Source organism: Sinohyriopsis cumingii, chromosome 18 (genome assembly GCF_028554795.1).
Source record: "Sinohyriopsis cumingii isolate HCF-2022 chromosome 18, ASM2855479v2, whole genome shotgun sequence".
NCBI lineage: Eukaryota > Metazoa > Mollusca > Bivalvia > Unionida > Unionidae > Sinohyriopsis > Sinohyriopsis cumingii.
The window spans coordinates 38,550,610-38,576,949 of NC_142978.1; the positions used below are offsets into that span (position 1 = coordinate 38,550,610).

Sequence of the window (26,340 nt, forward strand, 5' to 3'; positions counted from 1 at the left end):
GCTGCTGCTGCTGTCTCTGAAGTCTGTACTTCTCTGTCCATTCTTCTTTCTCCCTGTTCACTTCTTCTCTGAAGAGCTCTTCTATCAGGTCTTCAGTAACTTTTAACATTCTCACATTCTCTATCTCTTCTGGCTTCAGTATCAGACTGTGTCTGACCCTATGCAAATTCACGTAGGCTTCGTTTAGCTTAGCTAGTTTGGAGCATATCTTTGTAGGAGGATGAGTCGACAATGGATGGTTAGACTGGAAACAACCCGGTTCTTAAAGTCAAAGCGCGGACCTGAAGGAAAACATCCCTCTACGGTTTTCGAGCCGCAACAATCAATGAGTGTCATGAGAGGGATAGTAAGAAGTCAAAGAGCATAAATCAACATTCTTTTAGCCAAACAAACCACAAAGGCATTTTTTTCAAAACACAACATTTTTTATTCAAAATCACTTAACATTAACCAACAACTCTAACATTTTTTAACAATAATCCAACAATATAACATCAAACATTTTTTCAAATGACAAACATTTTTTTCAGTTTACACTCTACTTTAAACAGGGTTGGCAAAGTTGTGAATGAAATTGTGATTTCCACTGTTGCAAGTCATTGAGTCATGGATGGACACTACGTTTCCTAGCTTAAGACAACAAAATAAGCATGCTAGTCACAAAATCAACGATTTACTTTCTCATCGTTTCTAGAAAAATCACGATCAAAATAAGTCACTAAATGTTCTTTTGCTGATAATAAGTGATCAATTTCGATCTCGACTTTCTCTTTGAATTTGTCAGAGAGGGCTTTGATGTAATGGATGCCTCGAGTCGTTAATGGAGGACAGAAATGTTCACGCAAGTCTTTATACCACCAACGTAACACGTCTTTTTTAAACAGACTCCAAGCTTCGTCCAGATATTCGTTGAATTTTTCTTCTTGACTGATGTTTTGACATTCATAGTAATCATGCTTCATCCATGTCGTAATTGTGTCTGCCAGGTATGTAGCACAGTAGGAGACCAATTGCTGTTCTTGTTCTGGACATCTCGACTTGATCACGATGTCCTTTTCGTCTTTGTGTTGGGATTCTCCTTCCACGGTCTCCTCACATTCCATCTTCAAAGCTTCTCCACTAGGTAAAGAGGGAGAACAGTCTTCCATGGCTTCTAATAATCTAGAATGACTTCTCTCAAACTGTTGATTTCTATCGTATTATCGAATTCTGCATACAGGATGACGTTCACTGTCTTGTCCAGTGGTTCTGCAAACTGAAGTTCCACACGAATCTGGCCTGATTTTATAGGGTGGAAATGTCCCTTGTCGCTGCCTTGGTCTGGAGTGAAATCGAAAGCCCACAAAGCATAGCCTCCTGTGTAATCTTCGTACGTAACGCTGTGACTGGTGTTGGTTCCTAACTGGCCGGAGGCTTCGTACAAGGACAAGTACGATCTCAAGTAATTCATCTTCGTGTCACTAAAGTCAGGTTCGAAAGGTCGGGTACACAAGGTCTTGCCATCGCGACTGACTTCGATTTTCTTCACCTTAAAGTGTTGAAAGTTGAAAGGATTTTTTTTGAAGGCTCCGTTGAAGGCTTCATTCTCGACCATACCAAGGATTAAACGTTTGGGTAACTGTCCTTGAAACAGATGATCTTCGATCAAGGAATGATGGCTAGCGGGAATGGTGAACGTTTTCACTTCCACCCTTCGTATGGGATACTTGCCGGTCGTTCTGCTCAACGTTTGACTGATGTCGTTTCCCACTTTGGGTAACACTTCCACGCGTCGTACGTAGAGTTTGGCCTCCTCGATTTTGCTTTTAGGATTGCCAGCATCAGTATCAGCCAACAAATGGAAAGCGGCACTGCTACGATTCAGTCTCAAGCGGACATTGACCCCGTTTAGCAAATATTTCTCTTGCAACCACATGTCCAAATGCAAACGATCCATCAGTTCTAAACTCTTTCCACCTAGGATTTTGCTTCGTCTTTCCACAAAGCCGTCATTGTCTTTATCTGTTTCCTCAAACGCCTTCGCTTCATCAGGTTCCCATAGCACACAGGCATTGAGATGAGTATTCTTGGCATCTATGCCGTATGTCAAGAGATTTTCCAGGTAGGCACGGTAAGGGTAAGTATCCATGCTGCTGCTAACCAGTTTGTTGTTCAAGTACAAGTCCACTGAGCTGAACAAGGAATGCATGAAATTGTTGACGGGAGCTATATTCACAGTGTCTTCTACTGCACCATTATCCTTATCTAGAACTTTGATTTTCAAGTACAAGTAACTGCTATTCAGATCGATGTAATCTTCGGGTTGTCCCTTGATTTCAAACTCGATGGGAGCGGAATCTGCCAATGAGGAAACAGGATGAAATTCCACCCATTGGGATTCTTGCATGGTCATCATGGTGGGCGGCATGGCAAACAGATCCAGTTCCGACTTGGAACAGGCGCATGACTCTCGGTGCATCATTTTTTTTGTTGCTGTGTCTCAATAATCGAAAACGTCTAAGTCTCGAACGGTTCTTCTTTTCTTGGCCTTTCTAGTTTTAGAAGTGTGAAGTCTGGTGAAAGGGTGTTTTCTTCGTCGTCTCTTTCTGCCTTGTCCTTGCTGAATGCCTGACTCGGTAGCATGCAGGGCATTTATAGGTGTGTCTCGTTGGCCCAAAAAGTCTTTACCCGTTTGCAGCAAGACATTTTTGCCTGCCCTCATGAAAGCTTCTTTAGGGTTTTGTTTGTCGATGATGACATTTTGGAGAAATTCTTTGCCTTGCGTCAGTGCCGCATCTTTCAAGGCGTGCAATCCGCGTGTCACCATCGGTTTCAACACCGGAGCCACCGAACGAAAGGCCGATTTTAACATATCTCCTAAACCGTGTCCTCGCTGTCGAGCAACCCCTTGGTACACTGGATACATGACTTACGAGTCGTGAGAGAACCGTTTTCGAAAATGGAGTTTCACCGTGACTTTTCCTTTGGTGAATGGAATATTTTGTCCCAAATCTCCTTTTATAGCAATGTTGACCGTGTCCAAATACGACTTGCTGACAGGCAAATAGTGAGGATGGACAAATTCGCGGTGGACGTGATAAGTGTTTCCACCTTCCTTGTCAGTGACCGTGGCAGAATTTACTTTGAAAGGAATGACTCACAGTAACGGCACGGAGGTGTGTCCCACCACGTTGTACTCCACCACATCGGAGTATACGAAGATCAAATTCAGTCCCTGGTTCAGTTCTACCGGGAAACGAAAATACCTCGCAAAATGCCCGTTGTTGTCAATCTCTGTGATGTGAATTTTTTCGGTCTGCTTATCCGTGACCAAATTGAGGTCTCCACCTAAAATGTCATACAATCCAGGGCAAAATTTAATACGTATACTTCTATCCTCACTTTCAAATCTGATGAGTAGACGGTGAGACTGTTTGTGGTACTCAATGGTGACACGTTTATTTAGTTTGGACAGAACTTTGTCAAAGACTGCATAGAATTTGTCAGCGATGGCCTCCACCAGATGTTGACCACTAAAATAACGACCTGAGTTAATTTTAAAGTGATACACGTAAAGAGGAGGAGAAGTGTCACTGCTGAGTATTGGGGCCTTGGGAAGTGATTTATGTTGAGAAGTGGCCGTCATGGTTTGCTGCACTGTTGGGTATCCAGAATTTCGATGTCAAAAGTGTTTTGAGTTTCAGTGATGTTTTTGATTTGTGTTGGGTGAATCATTTCTACCAAAGCCACTTCCCAATGGGCTTCGTGATCTAAGGGGATGGCCAGAGGTAATTTGGCCATGTAACAGCACAACGTGTTGTGGGGAAACACCTCCATGGAACTGTCACTGGGTAAGGTTAAGTAAAATTGGTTTTGGTGACTCATAATTCCAGAGTTCTGTGGCTGTCCAAGGGGTTACTGGACGTCAGAGGCGTGTCTCTGCTCAAAATGGGGTTCTGGTTGTGGTTGGAGTGGTGACTGGCACTGGTACTGGACACAAGGTTCCCGTGGTTCCAGTTGGAAGAGAATTTCAGGGAGGGATTGGGAAGCAGGTAACCGATGCAACTGCTCAATAAAATGGTCCACAATTGTTTGTCTCCTTGTTGCAAACTCAAATTGGCAATGGCTGCCCCGATGACACAATACACCACGAAGATTTGGCAGAAAAAGACGATTTGCGTTTTAGGCACACGTTCTCCACACCACACCCACAAGGGTCGTTTTTGTAAATCTTGCACAGAAGAACTAGGTGAAGGAGTGGTCGACGTAGCTGCGTCTGTGTGAAAGAGCATGATGGTCACTTCTTTTTATAGTCGATGACTTGCGAAGCGTCGATCCAAGAATCAAAACTGGGTGGATATCCTTTCCAATGTACTTTGACTTCTTTGACACGTCGTTTGCCCACTTTGCGGGTTCTGCGTTCGAGAATGCTTTCGATGTCGTACACGTCGTCTTCTTTTTTGGTGACACGTTGTAACTCGCGCAAATAAAACGTTCCTTTGAGCACTTCTCCATTCATGTCTTCCAATTTATAGACGGCAGGATGATGGCCATGCACTCGTCCAGTGACACGAAACAATTCGGTTGTCCTGTTAGGTAAGTAACCTTTGTCGAAAGTGCGTTTGGTTTTGCCAATGCGTACCCAATCTCCTACGGCCAACTCTCCACTTTTCTTGGGGACAGCCCTCGTCTGGGACATACCAAACAGGCGCTCAAACACCAACACTTCGTTGTCGGGAGTCACTTCTTGTGGGGCACGTCCGATGCTTCGATGGTAAGATTGGTTGTACGCTTGCACCAGGTGCGGTAAGATGTCGATGTACTTCAGAGTGTGGTGATGCGTAAAATATTTCCACATGCGTTCTTTCAAAGTGCGTTGAAAACGTTCCACGATGCTGGCTTTGATTTCGGGATTCTCGGTGGTAAAAAAATGAATGTCACGTTTCTTTAATTCTTTTTGGAAAGCTTGGTTCAGAAATTTGGTGCCTTTATCCATTTGCCATCGAAGAGGGTGACGGCCACTTTGTTTCAACACTCGTTGCAGGGCTCGCACTAACTCGCTGCTCGATTTGGAAGTCAAGGGCACGACCCAGGCAAATTTGGAAAAGACGTCGATGACACAAAACAAATATTTGTAGCCACGATTGTAGCTGGCCAAATGAGAGACATTGGCTAAATAGGCTTGCCATTGATGATCGATGCCTTCCACTCGGGTGTGACTTCTGGCAAACTTGCGTCGAATGGGTTTGTGTAAAGTGTAGGTAGCTTGTTCTTGTAACCATCGTTGCACTTGAGGTAAACGGAGACTTTTCAGTCGCGTTTTGGCAGCACGATACAATTTTTGAACTCCTGCGTAACCTGCAGGATGCGAGGGATCGTAGTAAATGCTGGCTAAGACTTTTTCCATTTTTTGTGTTGGTTGGTGTGTTAATAAGACACCCACTCTTGGAGGATGCTACTCTTTTTCTCTTGGGGTATTTTCTTGGATTGCAATGCTTTGCGTGTGCGACCGGCAATAGGTGTTGAAGAGGAGGATGTCTGAGCGGGGGATATCGGTTCTTGTTTCACTTCTGTCTTCACTTCTGTCTTCACTTTCTTTTTCTCTTGTGATGAAGAAGGGGTGGCCATCATCTTTTTAATCCATCCAATTCTGGAGGTAGGTGGTGTTGTTAACTTGCGTACTTTTTTTGGTGGAGTTTGAAACCCTTCTTCTTCTTCTTCTTCTCCTTTTTCTGTCTTGGTCACTGGTAGTGGTGGTACTGGTACTGGTACTGGTGATGGTGCTGGACTTTTCATCAAGGTCTTAAAATCTTTCAGAGTGGGTATAGCTGTTTCATCTAAAGCTTTCTGGTGAAAGAGTTGCAGTCGTTGCAAGAGTTGACCGTACTTTTGCGATTTTTCTGTTTCGGACAAATCTTGGCGATCCATCAAGGACTGCAGTTCATGTTGTAACTGAGACATCTCGCTCAAATGGGGATTGGGAGGTAAATGCGGGGTGCGTTGTTCTTGCCACCGATGGTATTCCATCCATCGTTTGTAAGGCACTAAAGCTAGTTTTCGTCCTTCCATGGGGTTGTCAGGGGTCGATTCTGAAATCTTGGGACTTCTGAGGGCCTTTTTATCTTGCTCCCACCAGTCCTCCCAACATGGTTCCCAAGACTCCTTTCAGTAAGGGGCCTAACAAGAGAGGTAAAATGCCTCTACATTGGACCAACATCTTCTTTTTTTGACGAATCGGAATTTTCTTTTGAACCATTTGGCGAAGAACGTGACGATGTTTGCTTAAGCACTGTTTCTGGTGTTTGGACAAAGGGATCGTGCCTTTTCAAGACGTTCAAACAACATTCGCACACGGTATTGATGACCTCTTTGGAGGCCGATTGAATGAGTTTTTTTGTAGAGGTGGAGAAGCTTTGGACAGGACAGATAACATGTCCCCATGTTTGACTAAACGTGGTGGTAGTCCTTTCCTTTTCTTTCCTTGGGGTTTTCTGGAGGGTGACATCTTTGAGTCTTCAGGACCACCAAAAAAACACTGATACCCTACTTGGTCACACACACCTTTTTTATACTGGAACGCGTCGCCACTGATTGTCTTTACGTTGTATCAATTTGAGGACAGGCATGACACGTCGTGCAGGGGTACGTAACGGACTAAATCGAGCCAGTTCTTGCTTGGACAAATCCAGTAAACTTTGTAACATGCCCGATCTTTCTTGAACTTTGATTTTGGGAGAAGGTACTTTGTGAGCAGCAGTCACTGCCATTAAATTGGAGGGTCCTGCCACTGGGGAAGTAATTTTTGGGGTCATCAACGGAGAAGTTCTTGGTGTGATCAACGTCTCCAAGTACTCTTCAGTTCTTGGTGTCATCAACGGAGAAGTGGATGAACGTGAGGCTGCCGGAGATGTGGTCACCGCCGTGGCAGGTCGTGGTTTGCGAGTGTAAAGTTGCGTCCTGGCCGAAGTGCCTCTCTTGCGACTAGTTTTCTTCTGTGGACTTTTCTTTTTCTGGGGACTTTTTCTCTGTTTCTTTTTCTGGGGGCTTCTTTTCTTTTTCTGGGGTGGTGTCTGGTAAGAGGAGGGTCCTGCCACTGGAGAAGTTCTTCTTGGGGACCTGGTCTTTTTCTTCTTCTTGGGGCTTCGTTGGACTTTTTTCTTGGGGAAAAGTTTGGGGGCATTAGGATCCCATCTTAAGAGAGAGCGAATGATGACCCCTCCTAGAGTACCGCTCCCTCCAGGTTTCAAAATGATTTGTTTTTTGGTTTGAGTGTCGATGCGGGGATCAGCCAGTTGGACCAAAGCGACTTTGTTTCGATCGAAAAAGCGTTTGGTTTGATGAGGAATCTGAATGATTCCTTGGAGTAATTGACGTGCTGTCACCCTGAACCATCGTAAGACTTCTTTGAGACTAGCTTCTAAGACACGAGCTCGTGTTTGTGGATTTTTTTCTCGACTGATGCCATACAAGGCACGAATCAATTTGACGGGAAGATGCGACTGAAGGGACGTCATGTTGACGCTGTGTGAGACAGACGAAAAGGTTCTGAAGTTTTTATAGATTTTTTTTGTGGAGTGAAATTAAGTCGAGGACGGAGACGTGTACAGGACAGGCCCTCCGTCTTGGCACCAGTGGTGAAACAAGTGGGTACGAAATTGCAAATCCTCGGGGGTCGTAGGTTTCAAATCGACGAGTAAATAGGCGTGTGGTGTTTGAGTGGCATCGTCGTACGCCTGAGTCAGCCAAGGCGTTTCTAACTGTTTGGCTAAGACTGCACTTGCGATTTATCTCGAGGGCTTTTAAACAAGACCACGTAATGTGCATTGAGACTGATGGTGCGATGGGCTTTACTTTGTTGAAACAAATTTTGGGTGATGTAAACGACACTGGCATTACAGTGATGCCCTTTGCGCATGAACCACAGTTTAATTTCTTCTTCGTCTTCTCCTAACATGTCGTCAAAAATGACCAAATGGGTTAGACAGGAGTCAGAGACGATGCCGTCGTCTTCTTTAGGAATGCCTTCCACAAACACGATGGAATCGCCTTGACTTTCTCGCAAGAGGCTGTACGCCGATTGCCACTCCTTGTAACACCATACGATTCGTTGAGGTGGTCGATCGATCAAATGATGTTTATGTTCGATCAAACGTTTGACGAATTCGGTTTTGCCTGAACCGCTAGGTCCAGCAATGAGCATGTTAAAGGGATGGCGAAGATACAAAGCCTCCCAACTGGCACGATCTAAGTGTTCGTCGATGACTTTGACAGTAGAGGAAGAGGGAGCAGAGAGGTAGCCATAGTGTGAGAAATGTCACTTGTGACACGAAAACAAACAAGACAAGAGTTTATATACTTTTTTTCAGAACACGTTTATTGAATGTTTCAAACATGAATACGAAAGACAAAAAAATACATAAAAGCCAAAGGCTTAAGTATAAGGATAAAAGGCACATGATAACCATTAACGTGGAATAAACACAAGTGTCTGTACAACATGTTTTGGGTGATGTTCTGACCAGTTCTATAGTAGGGGGTAAGATCACACAAGTGTCCTCCCGAAAGGGTCTTTCAGGCCTGTCCACGACAGTCCCGTCCTGGGTGACGGGTTCTTCTGGCACTGTCACTAACACAGGTTGAAAAATCGTAAGGCTCACAATCGCATTCCACTTCAGAAGCCCCACACTTGAATTGTACCTGTCTAAACTTGTTTTGTGTTTCTCTGAAAGTATTCATCTTGTTCGCTCGGTCTTGGTAGTCACAATGAACTATCGATCTTGCCTAGGGTTCCTTTTTATATACAGGCCAATACCGACGTGTCCATACGGTAAGGTGAAATGATTGGGAAGTCGCACTCGCTTCTGGTACACGATCTGATAGACTTTTTCCAAGGGTCGACTGACGATGTGGTGAGTGGGTAAACGTACAATCTTGTTGGGTTGATAGGTGGTCACTTTAAAGTTTCCATCCTCTCCCGATTGCAAGGCTTCTTTCAATACTCCAAAGTTCACCACACGACTGGTACGATAATTCAGAGTCAGTCCTTTCACTTTGCACTTCGTGTGCAATTCTCCGTGTGGGTCCCGGTATTTGTAGCCGTAATTTTTGGGACCACCACTGACGAAACTTAGAATCTTGTCGTCGGGATGTTCGTCTGTCCAGGCTCCTAAACGGTCTCCTTTGATGTCAGGGTGCTGTTGACTCGGGTGATGGATGTAAATGCAACTGTCCGTGTCAAAGTACAGGACACGTTCCCCTAACAGGTCTAAAGCTTCGTACAATTTTAAGCGAGCATGAGCTGTCACGTAAGCCGCAATGATGACATTTCCAAAGGGTTCGTCTTGTACAAAGTCCAGATCTTCTTCATAATTGACCAAGATCAAATCCTCGCGAACGACGTCCACGTGTTTCATGTATTTGGTTTTGTCGTGAATCATCTGGAAGTAGCGGGAAGGTTCTGTCAAATATTCCGTCTTGGGTAAACACGGTCGTTGTGCCATTTTACCCCACAAGCAATTTAACATCACTTTGGCAAACGACTGCCTGCCTTCGTTTTTCTCGATGTGGTCTAAAGAGATGCCTTCTTGTTCATAGTATTTCTCTTTGAATGTCTTTTCGTCTTCGGAAGTGTGACACCAGGAAGGATAGCCGCTGGCTTCTTGCTTCAGTTTCAAAAAGGCATCCACGTAGTCGGCGAAAATGCCTTTCTGACTGGGGTCACCCTTGTGATATTGTTGTGTCTTGGGAAAGTGGCAAATTTCGTACACTTCTAACAGTTGGTATCCCATGTCCAGAGCTTTGAACAATTCTACGCTGACCCAGGTTCCCGTCAAGGCACGTTCTTCCTGGGTGTGCTGACAAGGTTGGTCTTGGTTGCACGTTTCGGCACAAGTACGGCACAAAGGAAACATCAGTTTGCCTTGGCAATGGTGAGGTAAGACGGGATGGTATAGGTTCGTGGGAGGCAAAACTTTACACTTGATCAAGCCTTCGTATTGTCGAATGTTTTTCAGGTCGATGTGTTCCGTGAACAATTGTGGGTGCCCTGCAGGAAAGCGACAATATTTGCACACGTAAGGATACAGCGAACACACGTCCAAATATTTGATTTCTTCTTCTTTCTCTTCGTCGGCTTGGTACAGCAAACAGGTGGCATTGGTCCTTCCTCCGTACAAACTATCCCTTGGGTTTAGGGGGTCCATCAGCTTGTAACTTTCCACGGCACGTTTAAACTCGGGATCGGTTTTCATACGGTGATCGTACTCGTGTTCCCACATTTCCACCACTTGGTATCCTTGCTGTTCTAACTTTAGGCGTCGCTGACAAGTGTCCTGGTACAAGTCTTCCATGGTTCATTGTAAAAACTGATTTTTAGTGCTACGATCAGGGTAACAGACGGGACATCCGTGAAATAAGCAACCATTAAACTCGTACACGATCTTGGGGTTTTCTAAGTCTCAGCCATCTACGGAATACGTTCCGATGGTCTTTTCGCCTCCTCCGTTGCGGGCATGCTGAATCCATTTGTCTTCCTTGTCGCACAAGTAATGTAACCAATGTAGGGCTTTGACCGAGTATTGACGTTTGACATAGTGGGTCGTTTGAGGACTGATGACAGCCACGGTGTTTTCAGGCATGAATCGTTGTTGATACACTAAGGAACACGCTTTGGCAATGGTGCAAGCTTCTTTCAAAGGATCGACCCCTCCGTGTTCCATGAACAGTTCTCGAAATTTTCCACAGCAACGCCGTAAAATGTCCACGTCAGAATGACAATACTTTAGCATTTCTTCCTGAAAGTCGAAAGGGTCGGAGGCGTGAGTCTGGTACCAAGCGTAGAAAGCTTCTCGTTGTTCGGTACGCATGTTGTCGGGGTCGTAATAGTGAGCCTCAGGCAAATGGGGTAGAACGGCGTGTTGATTGGCTTCCGTATTGAAAAAGTGTGGAAAGTACCCTTTAGCCATTTCTGTCATTCCAAACGTTTTAGGCATTCGACTCAAAGGCATGGCCAAATAGCTCATTGAATCTTTAAACTGCACTTGTCCCACTTGCATGAAAATGATTTTGGCTCCGTTCAAAGTGACTTTAGGACGTTTGGTGCCTTGTTCCGTATAGTATCTGAGAAGAAACTGTCCATCGTATCCGGAGAAATTGTGAGCCATCACTGTGGCATGACGATGACAATCTCCGTAACGTTCGATGTCCTCTTGGCTCCACGTCTTGTCGACGGGGTCTAAGACCCATTGGGCAAAATCGGCTAATGTGTTCGGTCATCGAAAGATTTTTTCACGCCCTCCGGGAATCTTGCTGCAGTGAGGGCAATGACTGAAGATAGGTTCTTGAATGCACTTCTCGCACGCTCGATGAGCCACGCAGAAATTAGGAATGTGAATGCCAGTCTCTTGCATGCATTCGAAATCAAAAAAGATGAAATTGCCTTTCTTCTTGTGACCGTCCTCTTTCTCTGGTGGGGGTTGGTATTTTTGCACGTAGCATTCATGTTTCAAGTCCACGATGTGGTGACAAATGTGACATTTTTTCTTTCCTGAACATATGTGTGCCTTGGCATTATTGGTATGTAGGCCTTGTCGACACGTAGGGCACAATCTCAGCAGTTGACAAGCACATTTCTGCTGTGAACCTTGCGTCTTCAGATGTTGTTGGTAACAGGCAGGGCTGACAAACGTGCGCAGACAAGCAGGACAATGTACTCTTTCTTGTCCTTCGCTCAGACAGGGTGGAGAGGCCAAACATCCTTGGCATTTCCATCCGCAATGTTTGTGTTGCTCTCGATTGTTATAGCCATAGTCACATTTCTCACAGTAATAACTGTATCCCAGGAATCCAGTGATAGTGGTAATGGTATCGAAATGGTCATCGTGATAATAGACATGAATGTATTTTCCGTCCTTAAAGTCTTTCCCTCGAAACAACAGAGGTCCGCGCATTTCTTGAGGGTGCACTTTCAAGGTGTAGAGTGGAGCTAGGACATCTTGCAATTTCTGCATCTCAGGAATGCCACAGGGTGTGTCTTTGGACAGTCCGGCTTGTTGTAACAGGAGTTCTGCTTCGTTTCATTGTTTGGCGTGGTCGGATCGTTGAATAGTTTTCCAGGCTCTTTTCCATTCTACCGTGTCGTTCTTGTTGGCATAGGTTCGTCCCACCACGATGGCTCGGGCTAAACACATCTGGTCTTGAGAATTGTGAATTTGGACGAGACTCTTTTTGGTGTTGCGAAGGTCGTTCACCAATAACACCTTATTGCGTTGTCCGGTCCCTTGAGGAGGAGAGACGTGGGCCATTTTCAGTGTGGCTTTACCATCGGTGATGTCAAACTGGTCATTAGATTGTTGTACGTGTTGAATCTTGTCCATGACTTTGGAAGGGGTTAGTTCTGCGGGTCTGCTAAACTCGATCCAAACAGGGGATTTCAAGCTGTCGTGATCTATGGATAGTGTCAAGCGATCGTCTTCTTTGGGTTGTCGCTTGAGTGCGGTGAGCAAAGAATCCCACATCTCGGTGATAAACCCTTCTGCTTTCTCCAATGGTACGTCGGACTTGAAATCTTTAAACTTCACTGTGTAGGTGTAAGCCATGGTTCTAAATTTCCTAGAGGAGCGCTTTTCCGTCTCTCGAATGGAATAGTACTTTTCAGGGTTGACTAAGGGTGGTGAACTTTGTTTAGAGGGTTCGGATTCTGGTTCACTCATGTCCTCTTCAAAATCACTGGCATGAATTTGTGCCAAGACTTCAGCTCTGGTACGAGGCGATAGATCACGTTTCTGCCTCTTACTTTCTTCTTCTTTCTTCTTGAATGAATAGGATCGTTTCATCTTGAGTGAAAAACGTCAAATGACTCAAGTTTAAACACCATAGACTAATTTATAGTCATGGCAAACCAGCGTATATAAAAAGGGTGCGTGTCTTGTCCTTTCACTATTCATTTCACTCTCAAACCGAGCACAACGATGGAAGAGACTACCCAGATGGAACGTTTCATCAGAGCTTTGCGAGGGGTCATTAGAAAATTCTCTTCAGACCAGCCGACGGACTACTCTCCTTCCTTTCGAGATAAAAGTGAAGATACTTGCTTTATCTGTCAGAAGAAAGGGCATTGGTCTTCAGAGTGTCCAGACCATCAAAAAAGAACAAAAACAGGGGCTAGAAAAGACAAAAGTCAAGATACCTGTTATTATTGTCAAGAAAAAGGACATTGGTCTCCAGATTGTCCAAAAAAGAAACAAGAGGAGTCGGAAGAAAAGAGGGATTCTTCAGAAGAAGAGAGAGATTCTTCAGAGGAAGAAAGCAGTCGGGTGAAGAAAAAGAAACAGGAGAAGAAAAGAAGAAGGGAAGAAAGTGAGGAGGAAGAGGAGGAAAAGACTGTGACGGTGAAGAAATTGAAAAAAAAGAGAGAGTAAAAAAAGAAACAGAAGAAGTGAATGTAATTTATAAAGTGTTCTGTTGTGAATTGTGAATTGGATTGTAACTATGGAGAAAAGAATACATTAATTATATAAGGTAAGTGTCTTTGAGTTTTGATTTTAAAATAAGAAGCTACACTCACGCACTCATACACAGACATGTACTATAAGGGTAAAATGGTTTTTTTGTTGATTTTTGAGTTATTGGCAAATTGAAAGGCTATCTCTTTTCGAGAGAAGTGGGTGGCCCTGAAAAGGGCCTTTTTTGGTGTAGGGGTGAGTTTAAGCAATCAACTTTAACTGCCTTAAGCCTTTGCCACGGCCGAGGCCTACTTTTGATGATGATGATTGGGTTGAAATCACTAAGGGTGGTACGATAGGCTTAGTCACAGGGTTGGCGTGTTTAGCTCGGGAAGGTCGTATTCTCTTCGGTCGTGATAAAGAAGTCTGATACATTTGTTTCAGACTTCTTAACTCCGCTAAAATGTCCAACAGTACCGTAGCCGTTTGATTTTCACCCTCTTGTTTCTTTGCTGCTACTTCTTCTTGTTGTTGTTTTTTTCTTACCTCTTCTTGTTGCTGTTGTTGTTGCTGTAGGAGAAAAGTTTGTTCCGCTTCCTTTTGTCGTTGCATAAATTTCTCCAATTCTTCTTTCTGTCTCAGTCTAAAATTCTCCACTTGCGGTAATGAAGAATGAGACGAAGGTTCCGGAACAAATTCTTGCGAGGTAAGAAAATCCACAAAATCCCAATGTACCTCTTCTGAAAGTAAGTCCGGGTTCCCTTGGGCGGTCTCCACTGCTGGTGCACCCCAATGGATCATTTTCTGAGTTTCCATCATGTTGAATCACTGTTGCATAGATTGACAGCACACAGGCGCTAGCGAATCTATATAGACCACATGACGTCACAGACTGCTCTCTTCGGATTGGATGCGGACTGACTGAATTTTGTAACGCGTGTTCGGATTGGTGAATGAACTCAATCCGTTTCAATCCTTCCTCTACCTATAAATAAGCGCAGTTCACTGCATTGATTCACCTGTTCTCGTCGCCTCACGATGTGGACCACAGTTGAATCATCCACCCTTGTGTCTTCCATAATGTTTAGGACGGACATGCTCATGTATGTCCGGTCCAAGTGGACTGTTGTTGATAGGACAGATACTAGTCTATGGATGAGAAGAGTTTACATAGAAAGACAAGGATGCCTCAAGAGGGTACTTGTGTATGGACCTGCAGTTAGAAGGAGTTTAAGAAGAAGAAGATGTGACAGATGCCGTCTATGTTAATATTAATATTAACATAAACCCAAAGGCCCTTTTCAGGGCCACCCACATTTCTCGAAAAGAGATAGCCTTTCGATTGCCTACCCCTTTATAAAAATTTAAAAAAAAAAAAAAAAAAATCCCATGTTCAATTCCCCTTGTCCCTAAAGTAGTTTTTTTTTTTCTAACATGTTCAATTCCCCTTTGTCCCTAGACAAACTCTATTCCCATGTTCAATTCCCCCTGTCCCTAGACAGACCCAAACTCTATTCCCCATGTTCAATTGCCTTTGTCCCTAGAATCGATATTTTTTTTCCATTGTTCGAATGCCTTTGTCGCTAATCTCAATATTTCCTTTTTTTTCCTTTCTCCAATGTTAAATTCCATTGTCGCTAATCTTACCCAGGGTTTTTTGCCCATGTTAAATTTCCATTGTCGCTAATCTTACCTAGGGTGGTTAATATTAAATTTCCATTGTCGCTAATCTTACCCAGGGGGTGTTTTTAATGCTAATTCCCATTGTCGCTAATCTCACCCCTTTCACTACTCAAAGTCCTCATTATTGTTGTTATTATTATTATATTAGTTAGGCCACTAAAACATTTCTGTCAGCCAGTGAAATTGATTATTATATGATTTTTTGGCATTTTTTTGGCATTGATTGCACTCTATTCAGTAAGCTTTTGATGCACTCATTTAAGTCTGATATAATCTGAGAGGAGTTATTTAAATCATTCATTGGAATTGCTGGAGTGCTGATACTGACCGGATTAACACAGTATTTTGGGATTTTTGTAAATTCATTCAAAGTCATTTTCGATAGCATCATTCCAGACTACAATTACAACAGACGACTGTGCCTAGTGGTTACAGTGTCTGCCTTAGATGCAGGAGGTCATGGCTTCAAACCGCAGCCAAGTCATATGAAAGACTTATTAAAAAGGCACTAGCAGCTGCCTCGCTTGGTGCTCAGCATTAAGAGGTTAGTGTTAAGACTTGTCAGCTTAGTGTTACGATAATGTGACTGGGTGGGACATCATGCTGTATGTCTGCAGCATGGTTCTCCAATGCTAGAAATCACTATAACTGTCACACTGCAGACATTGTAGCGATACAACTGAAAAATTGTTAAAGCTACGTTAAAAATCCCAAACACACATCAACAAATGATTATTTTCTTGAGTATTTTTTCATGTATCCCTTGGGCACTATGGAGTGAATTTTTATGAATCAGAGATGAAAATTAAGGGTATTTAGTGCAACCTAGAATAATCCCTGCATGTGACATCAGTAAATATTATTGGAATGTGGCTTGGAAGCATCATAACGCATATAAATGTAATGTAAGAGTGATTAGAAGCTAGAATATGATTTCATAGCAGTTTGACCTGTTATTTTTGGATTGCTGTATCTTTTCCTGACACTAGTCTGAAGGGACTGTACTCTCTCCTAAATAAATATGATCTCAGTCTGAAAAAAACTTAGCCCAGTTTATACAATCATAATATCTTCCTTCCTTTCCTTGAGATACATGCATTTATACTAGTAATCGTTTGGCATTTCTGATGTCAGGTGTATTCATTTAATTTCTCCTTATTCCTTGCTTTATTTTCATGCATCTGTTGATCCATTGTTATTGATTATGAGGGTTTTGAGTACACTGCTAATGAAGCAGTGCTTCTTGTGTTTCATCTCTCTAATAGTAACTGGTGTCAGGGTAACCTTTTTTTGTTCCAGTTTATTGGTGTGTATATATACTTTCCTTTCAGTTTTCATAAAGCATGAGGATATTGTCATGGGTGGGCATGAAAAGGCAGCATGAAACACACTCCATGTGTCTTGCATGTGTGGCATATGTATGCACAGTTGCCCTAATTGTTGTTTGTCGCCCAAGGAGGTGTTTTACTTGATGGAAAGTTGCAAGGCCTAGAAAAGGGTCCCACCTCTTCCTTTTCTTTTCAGGTGGACCCCTTCTGTTCCCAGCAGGGGTCTATGGTACTTGCTTGTGTATGAACGTCACCTGCTTCAGTGAGAGAGGTGTCTGGAGTTAGGAAGTTGCCCACTTTCACTAAGGGCAGATCTTTGAGGGAGAGATCTTTTACGCTTCCCATTGTAGGGAATTCACCAGCACTTGTGTAGCTGAGTGACTGGAAGACCCTATCATATCTAATCCTTCTCAACAGGTCAGTTTGACACCAGGTCTGGCCTTGTAGGATCTTCACTTTTGATAAAGCAATACTTTAGGTTTACTGCCTACTGTGTCAAGATCTATGTCCAAAGCCTTTGGGGTGTTTGGAGGCTAGGATAGTCTTCAGTTTGGAGATAATTTTTCATCTGTGGAGAGTGCAAGTGGTAGGCTTGTGTGTGGCAGAACTGAACAACAACCTTCACTTTTCTGTCTCTCCAGTGCCTGACCAGAGGACATGAGCAATGGATGCTTTTAGTCTGAGGTGTGATTGACTGTCAAGCCACAGCTTGTGCTGATAGGTCCCCTGGGTGGCATCAGAGATCATGGTTCAATAATCCCAGGGATATACTGCTGAGTAGGAATCAACGGTTGCATCAGAGAGGGTCCTTTGTGCTTAAAACTTCTCAAATCCCACAACTTCATGCCTGGCTCAAAATGGACATTCTACTGTGTCCAGTTTTCAAACAGAGGATGCCAGATGCATCACTCAGGCTAAAAGGCAACCAAGCTTTAAGTTTTAAGATGTCAGATGGTGAAGCAGTAATTGCATTCATCCTCTCTGCTCCCCCTTTCACTGCTGAAGAAAAGACTGATCAGTATCCATGACTCTTTCAGAACTGATTAGGTACTATCAGCTCCCAAGACCAGTCTTGCTCAGTAATACTGAGTTGGAACCTCTCATGTTCTTTTGGTCGACACTATCTAAACATTCTTATGAACCTTTGAGTGAGGCTTCCTTCAAGAATTTTACCCTTAAAAGAGTCTTCCTCCTCTCCCTAGGATTTACATGGAGGAGTGAAGTCCATGCTTTGTCAGTGGAAAAGGATTTTTTACATTTGAATGTTAACTGTGATTCAGTCACTTTTGTTTGCCACCTGGGATTTTTAGCCAAGAATCAGTTACTTTGTTTTACTCATGTTCTTGTTGAAATTTCCAGTCTCAATTATGTCCATGCTGGATATGATCAAAATTGTTCCTTTACCCAGTTAGAGCTTTACATTTCTATCAAGCAGAATCAGGATGAAAATTGAAGGGACCTGACCATCTTTTTCCCCTTGAAAAGGAGATACTTCAGCAGCAGCCATCCTGAGGTGAATTGTTCAGACTGTTAAAAGAGCTGATCAATCTCTTGCAGAAAGGAAGGAGAAAAAGACAGAGAGAGAACTTTCTTTCATGAAAATCAAAGCTCATGACATCGGGGATATTGCTGCATCTTGGGCATTTTTGAATCCTTCACTATTAATTTCCCTTTATCTGTGTTAAAATATGCACCAGGGTGAGGGTATTTACACTTTGCATCCAGCTGTAGCTAATGGTAAAACCATCCTACAGTCAGCATAAGGAAATCCTGCTGACAACAATGATAAGAAATCGCTTATCTAAGGCCATCAACCTCCCACCAAGCTGGTGAAATCAGCAATGCAGTAATAGCAGATAATGTATTACTGGCATTAAAATTTAGTTTGAGATGGGAGGAGTTAAATTAATTTGAAATACATAATATGTGCATACTGTTAATGCACAACTCACTCCTCCATCTCCTTACTGATGTCCTTCAGTCTTGGTCCAGGTCAAAGAAATAAGGTACATGTATTCTGTGGAATAAGGGGTCAGACAGGAATCAGAATATTTTATTCTTTTATTCTAGACATCCAGTTACTAATTGCTTTGAAGACAAGTGACAGGAAAAGATATATCACTGCAATAATTAAAATTAATCCCCCTCAATGGTCCTTTTTTCCAGCAAAATCGGGTACTCTTTACTGTGCTGTCTGTCTCTCTCTGTATCTCTCTCTCTCTACCTCTCTGTCTCTCTCTGTATCTCTCTCTCTCTACCTCTCTGTCTCTCTCTGTATCTCTCTCTCTCTACCTCTCTGTCTCTCTCTGTATCTCTCTCTCTCTACCTCTCTGTCTCTCTCTGTATCTCTCTCTCTCTACCTCTCTGTCTCTCTCTGTATCTCTCTCTCTCTACCTCTCAATAAGTTATATTCTTTACCATGTTTGTTAATGTATTATAAGTGTTGTGCACTGACACTTTGTATTGTTTAAAGTTTGGCAAAATATGGTTAATTTAACTAATGGAAAAAACATTACTGAAATCTTACATGTGGAATTTTGGGGGGTGCATGTTTTTGAGAAAGAGGTTACAGATGCAACAATTTTTTCATTTATTTGCTGACAGTTTGATTTAAAGTATAAGACTAAATTCCGGGTGTGGATTAAGGATTCTTGAAACAATTACAGTTAACAGCTTGTCAAACCTCGGCTAACTTTTGGCTGAGTGATAACTCACTATCATTTACATGTTACCTAAGTGCCACCTACTGGAATCAACAAGATTGGCTATTTATTAACTTAGTCAGAATTTGATATCTTTGTGAGCAGTTTGTTGACTGTTTTGGAGTTTGAATGCAATCTGATCTGAATGTGAATGTTTTTCCTAGTAGATAGTTCACTTGGAGCATGCCGACTGCTACACATTGCTTGTATACTTAATTTTTTTGGTGGGGAGTGTGCCAATATATACCCCAATCAAGTTTCACTTTCTTTCACTTGTATCATATGCTTAAGGTTCAGAATTTGCAGTGACAGCTGCCAAAACCTGGAACTTTTTCATCTCTTATGAACTTAGAGAAATTCTCCATCACTGTTTCAACTTGTAAAATGGCAGCAATGCTTCCGAAATTGCCAAAATCAGTATTTCTGTCCTCTTCATCTTCTGACAAAGTTTCCTACACCATATTCTTAAGGAAATTTAAATACCTTCATATACATAATTTGCTATTATCTAGATGAACTCTGAAGAAAATCCAAAAAACTAAACTTTTCAATTTCATAACAAAAGTTTGTGAATCTTTTTTGCATTCTGTGACTGGAATTTCATTCAGAACACATCATTTTGCATTTGTTACCCTGAGGTAGTGATACTGCCGATAGATACCAGAAACATTTGATTGCATAAATAAAACCAATTTTATGACAACATAAGCATTCCTAGATTCTTCATTAAATGATATTTGATCCAATAGGTTGAATTTCAATACTCATATTTTCTTTTTGTATTTAACCCTGTAGAAGATATATTGTACAGTGGAACCTCAACACAGTCTACAAGGTGATGTGAAAGTTACATCCCTTTGCAATGGGTTAGTGTCATTACAGTAAACAATCTATTACTCTCAATGGGGTTTTCATTAAATTCGTTTGGAAAAAATTGGAAATCTGCAAATAATGTGCAAGAATTTGGTCTCCTTTACAGTAAATATAAATTGTGTGAAGCATTTATAGAATTTTGCTTTTTTGATCAGGTATTAACTGAAATTGATTTGAAATGTAGATTGTTTTCCATCATGATGTCAGGCCTATTAGTAGGAGATGTTATTCTAGCATTGCCTCAGAGAATGTGGAGATTGAGCTCTTGCAGAAATAACAGGCAATGCTGTACCTGGCGTAAATGAGTTATAATTTTCTTTTTTTTCTTCATCCTTCTCTGTTTCAGTGATATTCTACAGTATTTGTATTTGACATTAGTATTCTACAGTATTAGGATTTGATGTTAGTATTGTACAGTACTAGGATTTGACATTAGTATTGTACAGTATTAGGATTTGACATTAGTATTATACAGTATTAGGATTTGTTATTAGTATTCTACAATATTAGGATTTGACATTAGTATTGTACAGTATTAGTATTTGACAATAGTATTGTACAGTATTAGGATTTGACATTAGTATTTTATAGTATTAGGATTTGACATTAGTATTACACAGTATTAGGATTTGTCATTAGTATTATACAGTATTAGGATTTGTCATTAGTATTCTACAATATTAGGATTTGACATTAGTATTCTACAGTATTTGGATTTGACATTAGTATTATACAGTGGTAGGATTTGACATTAATATTCTATAGTATTAGGATTTGACATTAGTATTCTACAATTTTAGGATTTGACTTTAGTATTCTACAATTTTAGGATTTGACATTAGTATTCTACAATTTTAGGATTTGACATTAGTATTCTTCAATTTTAAGATTTGACATTAGTATTTTACAGTAATTGGATTTAACATGAATAATGAAGAACAAGGACTCAGATTAAAAAGATTTCACCGGTTGATATTTGTAGGACAAGGGATAGATGATGCTAGGAAATGATATGGAAGTGATTGAGTCAGAACAGGAGGAGGAAGATGAGAAGAAGAAAACAGGTTCTGATACAAGTTCATGTAACAGTACAGTGGCTTCCACTTACTTCGATCAACAGATTCCAATACCAAGGATAGATGATGTAAGTCTGTCATTTAAACCAAATATTGCAAACTCAGCTCTGGTTCTGTTTCATGGATAAGGCACCAAACATTTTATCTTGGGTCTTGTTGGGGGTGGAGGCAAGGGCTAAAAGAATTGTTCTCTGTTCCTTATGAATGAACATTATTCCCTTTAAGTAACTTGGAATTTATGGATAGACATAGGGAGCAAAAATATTTGTTCCTTTCAGAGGGGCAGGAATGAAATGAAAATTGTAGGTGTTCCTTCATTCCCATGCTCTTTGACACCCCAAAACTAAACCTGTAAAAGCCTGGCACTGGAATAATTGACTTGATCTTCATTGGTTAGAGGGTACATCATAATGACATTTTTGAACTGAGCAGCATCAACTTTTATGACCAAAAGTTTGTTTAAAGAAAATGTGTTAAGTGTTGAAAAGTTTTCAACATGATTTTCTGAGGATTCAGCAGTTATGTTTAATAACGTGGTAACTAATTCCAGTCTTTGGTTGTTTTGGGTTATGTTTAATATTTGTGGTGACTAATTTCAAACTTTGTTGTTTTGGGTTATGTTTAGTATTTGTGGTAACTAATTCCAATCTTTGGTTGTTTTGGGTTATCCTTAATATTTGTGGTAACTGATTCCAGTCTTTGTTGTTTTGGGGAAGAGCTAAATTTCTAGCTATCATTTCATGTGCATGTATCATTAGTATCTTCATGTTGATTTCTACTGATTCCTTTTTTTAAATTAAATCATGGCAGGGATTTTTTGCTTTGTTTTTTTTAAGTCTATGTTTTTAAAATGGTTTCCAAATAAACTCATTTAGTCATAATTGTAGCAAACCTGGCTGCTTGCTTTTTGATATTTTCATCATCTTCTGAAACCTGGGAATGGGGGTCCAAAACTGTACAGGCATATAACTAGGTCTAACTAAACCTTTGAAAGCTAGTTTGTTCATATTTTGTGGGCAAGATGACAGTTTAAATCTATTTGAAGGTGAAATTTCAGATCATTAGTTATTTTGACCCCTAAATATTTTATTTCATTGAGGGTTTCTAAAGTAGTACCTTCCAACAAATATTGGTTGTATGCCATTTCTTTCTTGTCAATTGCTGTAATGATTAAAATTCTACTTTCCTTCTCAAAAATAGATTTTTACTAAAACATCTTATTATTTATTTCATTTTATTTTTTGGAAAATTTAAATGGTATAATACCTTTTTGGAACATTATGCATGAGAATGTTTCTTGGAATCAGACTCTACAAAAATACATTTATTTTCAAGGAGATGGTTGACAGTAATTTTGACAGGAGTAATTACAAAAGCCCGTAACATCATTATGCATGCAAACTGTGTACTGTCAGGTTACCCACGTCATCTAGACTGTTAAACATGGCATACTTACTAATAGCAATTGTCATGCTCTTCCCTTTATCAATTTTGCACTATCTGTAGTAATTAAAGTGAATGGAAAATTGGGTTAGTAATTTCTCTTTTGATGTTGAAGATTTGTAGACCTTGCATCCTGAGAATTGTCACCATTATAACTTCACACCAGTGCCTTTATTATACCCATGGGTTTACAATATATACTTTCTCGTAAGTCCAGCTACAAACAACATAGATCTTCCATTACATTATGTACTGGCATATCAGAGTCTGTTGTTTTGTTTTTTCTGTGTGATTACTCTTAATAATCTGCATAGATCTAGAGCTGCTGGTGTATTATATGGCAGGTTGTGATTTCAAACCCCAGCCGAGTCATACCAAAGACATATAGAAATGGTACTAATAGCTGCCTCACAAGGTGCTCAGCATTAAGAGGTTAGAGTTAGGACTGGTCAGTCAGGTGTCAGGATAATGTGACTGGGTGGGACATGATGCTACATGTCTGCCCCAGTGCTAGACATAACTATATAACACTGCAGACATCATAGTGATTTGACTGAATTTTTTTTAAACCTATGTTAAAAATCCATACAATGTCAGCATTCAGTATTAGTCGTATTGTTGCTTTGAGTTCTGATGTGAAGTACACATTGTTCTTAAAGCAAGAAAGCAAGAACTTGCAGTGAGCCTTCTGAATGGTAGTCACATTAGATGGGTAGGCTGGGAATAAACATAATTTTGCTGAGTTTGCAAGATGTACCTAAATCAATGACTAACACATAAGATTCAGTTATTCTCCTACTAGCATTCACAAAGGTTAACAACTTAAGGCAGTAGTGACTAAGCAGGACATGACACAGCATTGTTTCTATTGGGTATTTCAAATCAATTTCTAAGCACAATTTATGACTTTGATGGCAGAAATGCATTGAATTTCAGAACAGAAGGAATGACAGGGGTTTAATATTTGGGTGTATAGGTACAAGAAAGAAAAGTCCCTAGACCATTTGGCGGTACAATTTTGCATGTCTTAGAGAAGTCAGGCATAAAATATGCGAAAATGTCCAATAATGGAAACTGTGAATTTAGTTTCCAGTGTGGAGCATGTTCATTGGATTGTGCTTTTATCAGCAAATCACTTCATTTTTTTTTTGCTTTGAAAGGATGAAAATGATGTTTTTGCAGATTTTTGGGAAACAAAGACTTATAATTATTTGATCTTAATTGTTCTAATTTATTTTGTGAAATTTCTGAATTTTTTGTATCTTAATATATAAGTCTGGTTTGCTTGTATTGTTATAGTGAATACAATATTTACAGTGTTGAAAATTGTGTAGACATAGCTTGGCATCATCTTTTTTCTTTTGGTTGGGTTGTTGAAGTACATTTGTACATACATACATGGCATCATCTTTTTATTTTGGATGGGTTGTTGAAGTACATTGTACATACATGCATGGCATCATCTTTTTATTTTGGATGGGTTGTTAAGTATATTTGTACATACATGCATGGCATCATCTTTTTATTTTGGATGGGTTGTTAAGTATATTTGTACATACATGCATGGCATCATCTTTTTATTTTGGATGGGTTGTGAACTATATTTGTACATACATACATGGCATCATCTTTTTTATTTTGGATGGGTTGTGAAGTATTTTGTACATACATGCATGGCATCATCTTTTTTATTTTGGATGGGTTGTGAAGTATTTTGTACATACATGCATGGCATCATCTTTTTATTTTGGATGGGTTGTTAAGTATATTTGTACATACATGCATGGCATCATCTTTTTTATTTTGGATGGGTTGTTAAGTATATTTGTACATACATGCATGGCATCATCTTTTTATTTTGGATGGGTTGTTAAGTATATTTGTACATACATGCATGGCATCATCTTTTTATTTTGGATGGGTTGTAAAGTATTTTGTACATACATGCATGGCATCATCTTTTTATTTTGGATGGGTTGTAAAGTATTTTGTACATACATGCATGGCATCATCTTTTTATTTTGGATGGGTTGTGAAGTATATTTGTACATACATGCATGGCATCATCTTTTTTATTTTGGATGGGTTGTTAAGTATATTTGTACATACATGCATGGCATCATCTTTTTATTTTGGATGGGTTGTTAAGTATATTTGTACATACATGCATGGCATCATCTTTTTTATTTTGGATGGGTTGTGAAGTATATTTGTACATACATGCATGGCATCATCTTTTTATTTTGGATGGGTTGTTAAGTATTTTGTACATACATGCATGGCATCATCTTTTTATTTTGGATGGGTTGTTAAGTATATTTGTACATACATGCATGGCATCATCTTTTTTATTTTGGATGGGTTGTGAAGTATATTTGTACATACATGCATGGCATCATCTTTTTATTTTGGATGGGTTGTTAAGTATTTTGTACATACATGCATGGCATCATCTTTTTATTTTGGATGGGTTGTTAAGTATATTTGTACATACATGCATGGCATCATCTTTTTATTTTGGATGGGTTGTTAAGTATTTTGTACATACATGCATGGCATCATCTTTTTATTTTGGATGGGTTGTTAAGTATATTTGTACATACATGCATGGCATCATCTTTTTTATTTTGGATGGGTTGTGAAGTATATTTGTACATACATGCATGGCATCATCTTTTTATTTTGGATGGGTTGTTAAGTATTTTGTACATACATGCATGGCATCATCTTTTTATTTTGGATGGGTTGTTAAGTATATTTGTACATACATGCATGGCATCATCTTTTTATTTTGGATGGGTTGTAAAGTATTTTGTACATACATGCATGGCATCATCTTTTTATTTTGGATGGGTTGTAAAGTATTTTGTACATACATGCATGGCATCATCTTTTTTACTTTGGATGGGTTGTTAAGTATATTTGTACATACATGCATGGCATCATCTTTTTATTTTGGATGGGTTGTTAAGTATATTTGTACATACATGCATGGCATCATCTTTTTATTTTGGATGGGTTGTGAAGTATATTTGTACATACATGCATGGCATCATCTTTTTATTTTGGATGGGTTGTTAAGTATTTTGTACATACATGCATGGCATCATCTTTTTATTTTGGATGGGTTGTTAAGTATATTTGTACATACATGCATGGCATCATCTTTTTATTTTGGATGGGTTGTGAAGTATATTTGTACATACATGCATGGCATCATCTTTTTATTTTGGATGGGTTGTGAAGTATATTTGTACATACATGCATGGCATCTTTTTATTTTGGATGGGTTGTAAAGTATTTTGTACATACATGCATGGCATCATCTTTTTATTTTGGATGGGTTGTTAAGTATATTTGTACATACATGCATGGCATCATCTTTTTATTTTGGATGGGTTGTTAAGTATATTTGTACATACATGCATGGCATCATCTTTTTATTTTGGATGGGTTGTTAAGTATATTTGTACATACATGCATGGCATCATCTTTTTTATTTTGGATGGGTTGTGAAGTATATTTGTACATACATGCATGGCATCATCTTTTTATTTTGGATGGGTTGTTAAGTATATTTGTACATACATGCATGGCATCATCTTTTTATTTTGGATGGGTTGTTAAGTATATTTGTACATACATGGCATCATCTTTTTATTTTGGATGGGTTGTTAAGTATATTTGTACATACATGCATGGCATCATCTTTTTATTTTGGATGGGTTATGAGGTATATTTGTACATACATACATGACGTCTTTTTATTTTGGATGGGTTGTGAAGTATATTTGTACTTACATACATGACGTCT

At 40.2% G+C, this 26,340-nt stretch overlaps 1 protein-coding gene across 3 annotated transcripts in view; it reads left to right on the plus strand.

Annotated features, from left to right (window-relative positions):
• Positions 1-26,340, plus strand: part of LOC149776435 (natural resistance-associated macrophage protein 2-like) — a 117,812-nt gene that overhangs the window by 7,773 nt on the left and 83,699 nt on the right. For all 3 annotated transcript variants that reach the window (XM_089940848.1, XM_089940847.1, XM_089940846.1), the window contains exon 2: positions 20,990-21,151. In XM_089940848.1, coding sequence (XP_089796974.1) covers positions 21,002-21,151 — 150 coding nt within the window. In that variant the 5' untranslated portion in view covers positions 20,990-21,001. The remainder of the gene's footprint in view (positions 1-20,989; positions 21,152-26,340) is intronic.